We start from the raw sequence: 7207 nt of genomic DNA, 5'->3' as shown, positions 1-7207 counted from the left end.
AGAGGTCACTGGAGTCATTTTGAATGTGTTGATGCAGTTGCATGACTCCACATCAAGTCTTTATGTATTTGGGTTTATTACGTTCAAGCCTTTGTTACATTTAAACGCACAAAACTTTAATTTAACCAGGTTTCTATTTCTGAATTCAATCACTTAATTTCCAAGAATTGAACACAAAGTCAACCATTGAAATATCATCTACCCTTTTTTATTTGATTTTATTATTCATTCCATATCATTTCAAGAACTCTTTCTGTAAATAAAGTGTAAAATTCAGTTGCAAAATCCACTCTTTAAAAGAAATGACACAACTTTATGATCACGTATTGTCTTCAGATTATCTGTGTGTAAAATCTAATCTAATCTGAGCTGATGTGTCCTTGGCAGCTTCATTATCTCAACGACTGTGATAAGAAGCATTATAACTCTGTTGGGGTTTCTCGGAGTGTTGTGCGGACTTCTGTTCCACATTTTAAACTTGGCATGAGGGAAACATGGATTAAATAGTCATTGTGTAGTTTAAATCGGTGGTTTAAATTAATTCTTGAGGGTAGAAACTGTTTATTTTCACTGTAATTTGTTTTTACCCAAGTACATTATAATTAAATCAACTTTTATGTTATTGTCGACCACATTAGTCAGGTTTTAATGGTGTATAGTGTAGACAGTTTGCTGCTAAACCCACAACAAAAAGTTCCCACATGGACTCCTGCGTCTGTATCTTGTGGCGGTCAGTAGGCTCTGTGTGCGTCTGTTTGGAGCTCTGTGACATGAAATTGTTTGGGAAGCCCCGCACTGAGCGACCATGTGGGCGTGTTTCTCTCGGCCCAACAGTCTCCGCTCTTGTGTGGAGTCCAGAGCGCAAAACGCACTTCTTCTGGTGCGACCGGAGAGCGCAAAAGTAGCAGCTCTCCAACCCTGACGCGCACACCATCTCCGGCTCCGGCAGGCCCCCGAATCCAACTTCACTGTGCGTGCGGGGTGGGAAAAAAGAAAAAAAAGAAAGAGTTTCTCAACATCTCCCGGTGACTCTCCAGCCATGGACGCATCTCGAGTCGTAACGCTTTATCTGGGCCTGCTCCTTGTTTTCCTTGGGAATATACCGTGTTTCCAGTCAGCTGCTATCATCTCTCCCTCTGCGCCGAGGAGGAACAGGGGAGCCAGGATCCATCATCAGAACGGACAGAGGTCAACCAAATTCCTAAAAGACATCTTCGCGTCCTCGCATCCTATCGTGAGCCACCACAAAGAAGACCTAAAGGACGATATTGTGCCGCATGAATACATGCTCTCTATATACAGGACATACTCGGCTGCAGAGAAGCTCGGACTAAACGCAAGCTTTTTCCGGTCGTCTAAATCTGCCAACACCATAACAAGTTTTGTGGACAGAGGAACAGGTTGGTTTCAGTCGGCTGCCAGCTCCATCAGCTCAGTCTCTCATAATTCTGACACCGTTTCCCTCAACGGACTAATATTCTCCTCTTGTGATTAAAAGTGGCTTCAAACTACAGTAATGCATAAAAAAGTAAGGCGCAATAGGTTCACATCGGCAACTTTTACGCACGTTTTAACCAGGAAAATAACTTTTACGCGCAAAAAACATCAGTAAATCATAAAAAGTAGCTGTTACACAAAAGTAAAGTCTTGAAAGCTGCAGGATTATTTGTTAGTCATGAGTAATGCCTCACGTTTCAGGTCTGTTTGAAGCACAGCTGCAGAAAGGTGTAGTTTTTTTCAAAGTATTAAGTTATATTACACTTAAATTAACCTCCGGGCAACACGACAGTAAAACACTAATTGAGGCGCTCTCTAAATGAAGGCTGTAAATCAGTGTCAGTGCAGGCTGCAGCAAAAAACTATTCCGCTCCCAAGCTCCACGTGAATAGAGAGGAAAGTTTTTTTTTCCACTTTTGGATATTACAGCCCTTAGTGGTTGTTTCATTTTCGATTTTTCACTGCTCTCCAAATACAAACACCATGAAACAAGCGCGAGTATTTAAAAAGCTAAGTAAACTGAAACCCCAAACACAACACATATTTTTTTTAAAAGTGAAATGTGCTGCCATCATGGTGCCCAATCTAGTCTAGCCAACTTGTGCTGACAAAGGCAGCTGGGGGGGAGGAGGGGGCCAGGGCAGAGCGGGTCGGTGTGAGAAGCAGGTGTTTGGGTCAGTTAACATGTGTAACCAAGTGATTTGACCGGTCTGCGAGGACAAACACTTATCTGATAAACACAAACACATCCAACGCACACAAGGGGGCATAAGCCGAGTTAATCTTTGCAGGAGAAATAAAAGCTATCTTTGTTTGCGTCCCCTCCTGTCTCAAACACTCCGAGCCTCAGCTCTGGGACGCAGACTGCGCGCTGCAAAAAATATCCATCCTGATGAGTTGTTCATGCTTAGAGTCGGCTGGTTAAATCACTTTTTTTTTAACCTAGCAAAGCGGAGTGAGGTGCAACTTCAGTTATTTCCAATTCAGATAAACTGTTTCAAGATTTATGCTCAGCGAAGCGTAAAAAAACGTGTTTTAGAAGATTTGACACATTTTCCTTGAAATAGAAAAAACGACATTGAAAAGAATTCTCACTCCACACTTTGGTTTGACACAAAAACAGAGAGGTTTAAACAGTGAATATGAGTGTAAATGGCTCTTCCGTGTGGCCATTTCTTGCAGTGTGAACTGATCTGATAGGAAAAACGCCTCACTTTCTCCTGTGATTTTGATGTGATGTGTCACTGGCTATGACCCCGAGCTGGACCCTCTGAGAGCTGCTTGGCATCGAACGGCTGATTGGAGTATTTGAACTCGGTGATCTAATTGAGTGTTCATGTCATAACATATCAAACACTGTCTATTCTCCCATAATGACCCAGCTCGGCCACGATGGCACATCACCAAAAAACGACGAGGGAGAAAAAAAAAATGAAAGAGCACTTCCTCCGCTGTGAAGTGGTTCGTATTTTACTGCGGAACCTCCCTTTGCGACCGCCACTTTAATTACGGAAAATTATTTCTCTTCCCGTTCTTTCAGCTCAGCTCCCTTGGTCTCTTTTTGGAGTCCTCCCAGCATCCCTTAAGAGTTGCATTGCATTAACCTGCAGGCTGAGTCTCAGCTGGGAGTTTTCGTTATTTAAATCGCCTCCTTCAGGACAGAAATACCCACGGGGACATCTTTTTTTTACGCGTAAAGTAACAATTTTGGCGTCTTTTACGCATTATTCATCCATGCAGCAACAGGTTTTTTTTTTTTTTTACTGAGGGCACCAATGATCTACGGCTTCTTTGGCTTTCACACTTTTGTAGGGAAATGAAATTCGCTTATAAAACCAGACAGGGTGTTTCCTGGAGGTCAGAAAAGGCAAGATCAGAAAAGAATAACCCGAATCTGAAAATTACTTTTGGCACTTGGGGTAACTCATTAAAGCGCAGATGGTGCAGCCCGGCCCCTTTCTCTCTCTCTCTGTCTCTCTCTCTCTCTCTCTCTTTCTCTCGCTCCCTCCCTCTCTCTCTCCTCTCTCCTCTCTCTCTCTCTCTCTCTCTCTCTCTCTCTCTCTCTCTCTCTCTCTCTCTCTCTCTCTCTCTCTCTAAACAGAGGCATAGATGACAAAAACATGTTTTGCATTTGTTGAAATACAACCAACAAGGTCAAACTAAAGTGCACGGATTCCGTTTTAACCGAGCAGTAACATGCAGCGCGTTTTACCCCATTCACCATCAAGCATCTTGTGCGTAATGGGGGGAGAGGGGGGGCTCTTTTTTTAACATAATAATGAAATTAAGAAAACTTTGAACATTTTTGACTGTCAACACGAATATCTCTCAGTAACTTCAGCAGTATGTTCAGTCAGTCCGTGCAGGCGCATTTTAAGGGGAATGTTGTCGTTGGCAGGATGAGATGAAATATAAGAAGGGAAGTCCTTTAATGAGGAAGATGGGAATTCAGAACTGTTAATTATTTGGTGAACTTGTATTCGATTTGTTTGAGGTCTATAAAAAAAAAAGAAGAAACCTAATGCAGACCATACGCGCAAAGTCACTGAAACGAGCACCAGGTTTCAATCTGCTTTTACGGTTTGACTCGGCAGGGTTCACAGAGTGAAACTGACAACCAGATTCAAATATCTCTTTAGAATAACTTTTACAAATTATATCACAGGAGCGTGTAGACGTGTGTCACTTTAATTTATTCCGAAAACCTTTAGCCTGAAATTGTGGTGATCAGCCGAGGCAACAAGAGTTTATTTTACAAAACACGCCTCACATTTTCCATCTCAACAAACGACTTTATTCCACTATTGAGTTGAAAACCTTATTATTGCAGAAACAAGTGGAAATTTTTTCTACAGTTAGAAGCCAACATTTCACGTGTTTACAACGCAGATCTACTTGTTTTATGGCTTTTCTTGAATTCATCGCCCATTTTCTCGATAAATTCTTCTGTGGGTTTTACAGACACACAAACTACTGACTAACGATGGCAGAAAAAAAATCTGAAAAAGGAAAAACGGCAGAAAATAAAACAATATCTCATGTCTGTTACTGGAATTTCCTCTTTGTAAAAAAAACAAACAAACATAAGCTTTCATGCGTAAAATAATAGAAAGCAAGTTTTTGTAGTAAAACTATAAGAAGAAACTCATTTTTATCTCACATGCTTTAACTTAAATGATAACACATGCTAAACATAAATCATCCTGATCTAAATCTAATTTTTTTAAAAACACATTTAAAAGAACACTCAGGCAGATATTTAATATGTGTTTTGCAAACGCTGACGCCTTCTCATGCATTGTTCCGCAGTTATATTCCAGTCCCTTTGGTTCGCCTTCATGAAATATTTGCAGGCCTCCTGGGTCTCCAGCAGGGAATAATGCATTAATTGTGTATTGTTCAGTAGAGTGTACAGTATGTCGCCTTTGGTCCGTTGTGTCTGGCAGCACCCAGGGGCCTTCACATCACTAGGCCTCTTGTTTTTGTGAGTGTGTGTATGTGTGTGTGTGTGTATGTATGTATGTGTGTGTTTTTGCTTTACAACTGTACAAGAGCTCTAAAAACACACACACACACACACACACACAAAACAACTAACCACATTTCTAATGCTGTGACTTCTGCTTGGATTTAAGACTTTGAAGCTGCAATGACGGAAAAGTTGACTTCCACTCTGCCAAGGAGGTGGAAATTAATAATCAGTCTGTCATCAAGTCAAATGAAAGCAGAACTATTTTCATTAAAACATGCTGACTTTGATTAAAAGTGGCATGGAATTAAAATATCGCCAGATTTCATTGGATTATTGTTACTGTGAAGTTTTTTAAAAAACGAGATATTTAACCTCATAATACTCGATGATTAACGAATAAATAAGATGTCAAATGTAGAAAAACAAATAGAGTTTTTGGAGTGAGCCAGATGCTTCCTGTGTCTGAACATCGTGTGTTTTGCATCTCGATATCATTTGAAATTGTTCCTCTGCCACAAATTTGCAGGAAATGAAATTAAGAAAGTTTAGGAACTACAATTTAGGAAGAGGAAGCTTTAAAATATTTTTTTATTTATCAGGAGGATTCTGGTGAGGTTAATAGATTTAAATCGAAGCAAATTACAGGAAAATCATAGCCAAGCTTGGCAAAAAAAAGTATAATAAAATCAAGGATTGAGGTTGGATAAAAGTTTTTTTTTTTTTAAGCAACAATAAGCATGACGGGTTTTTTTCATTCTCAAATGGAGGACATGTCAGCTGCAGTTTGTTTCAGCCAGGTTTAGGGTGGAATTTTGAAAAACAAGAAAGAGAGAAAGGAAGAGAGAGAGAGAAAGTAAGAGAGAGAGAGAGAGAAGGCCTCTGTGGGAGAATGTGAGTCCCCCCCCCCTCCCCTCCCCTTCCTCTCTCCCTGCCCCCCCACCCTCCCCCCTCTGAACACTGTACACCCTAAGTGAATCTGACTGCAATTATTTTCTTCTTTTATCCTTGCAGACGATCTTTTGCACTCTCCTCTGCGAAGACAAAAGTATCTGTTTGATGTCTCAACCCTTTCAGACAAAGAGGAGCTGGTCGGGGCGGAATTAAGGATATTTAGGAGAGCGCCAGGGGATTTGCAGACTTCCCTGCAGACGACGGGCCTCTACGACATCCAGCTCTACCCCTGCCACTCGGACAGGCTGCTGCAGTCCAGGTCGCTGGACCCTCTGGACTCCACCAAAGCCGGCTGGGAGGTTTTAGACGTGTGGGAAATGTTTAAAGCACATCATCATCATTATCACCACCCCCACCATCACCATCACCCTCATCACCATCATCATCCACATCAGCACCAGCAGCAGCAGCAGCAGGGGAACCAGCTCTGCCTCCAGCTCCGGGTCACTCTGGGCAAATCAGACAACGAGGTGGACCTGAGGCAGCTGGGATTGGACAGGAGCAGCCGATCCCAGCAGGAGAAGGCCATCCTGGTCGCCTACACCCGCTCCAAGAAGAGGGAGAACCTGTTCAACGAGATGAAGGAGAAGATCAAGTCGCGGAGGTCCGTCGGTGAGATGGAGGAGGCGGTGGTGAGGGCGGCGGCGGAGGAGGAGGATGGGGTAGGGGGGGCGTCGCTGCGGGGGGTTAAAGGAGAGGGGCCCCGGCGGCGGCGGAGGACAGCGCTGAGCAACCGGCACGGGAAGAGACACGGGAAGAAATCGAAATCCAGGTGCAGCAAAAAGGCGCTGCATGTGAATTTCAAAGAGTTGGGATGGGACGACTGGATCATTGCGCCTCTGGATTACGAGGCGTACCACTGCGAAGGGGTGTGCGACTTCCCCCTGAGGTCGCACCTAGAGCCGACCAACCACGCCATCATACAGACGCTCATGAACTCCATGGACCCCAACAGCACCCCGCCCAGCTGCTGCGTCCCCACCAAACTCAGTCCCATCAGCATCCTGTACATAGACTCAGGCAATAACGTAGTGTACAAACAGTACGAGGACATGGTGGTGGAGCAGTGTGGGTGTAGGTAGCGGCCCTTAATCTATTCAAAAAATTCAACTTTTTTTTTTTAAAAGACAGAAAAAATGATGGGTCCCAGATTGATGAAAGTCCTCACAGGCATGGCGCCTTGTCTTTATTCATAAGGGATGCACACAAGAGGCGTTATCTGCTATTTATTCAAGACTCACAATAATTTACACTCTGCCTTAAAGTGTTACGCCTTATTTCCCATCC

General features: G+C 43.1%; 1 protein-coding gene across 1 annotated transcript; it reads left to right on the top strand.

The window, feature by feature from the left end:
• Positions 1-1039: 1039 nt before the first annotated feature.
• On the top strand, positions 1040-7002 carry gdf6a (growth differentiation factor 6a). Its single transcript, XM_053327013.1, has 2 exons — positions 1040-1400; positions 5981-7002. Exons 1-2 carry the CDS (start codon positions 1040-1042, stop codon positions 7000-7002), a joined length of 1383 nt encoding a protein of 460 aa, XP_053182988.1.
• Positions 7003-7207: the final 205 nt, after the last annotated feature.

This window comes from Scomber japonicus, chromosome 10 (genome assembly GCF_027409825.1).
Source record: "Scomber japonicus isolate fScoJap1 chromosome 10, fScoJap1.pri, whole genome shotgun sequence".
NCBI lineage: Eukaryota > Metazoa > Chordata > Actinopteri > Scombriformes > Scombridae > Scomber > Scomber japonicus.
This window is presented reverse-complemented; position numbering and strand designations above follow the sequence as displayed.

Excerpts from the sequence above, each read along its gene's own strand:
- gdf6a (XM_053327013.1), top strand. The coding sequence starts at position 1,040 with ATGGACGCATCTCGAGTCGTAACGCTTTATCTGGGCCTGCTCCTTGTT. Across the intron at positions 1,401-5,980 it reads TTTTGTGGACAGAGGAACAG|ACGATCTTTTGCACTCTCCT; the intron begins GTTGGTTTCAGT and ends TTATCCTTGCAG.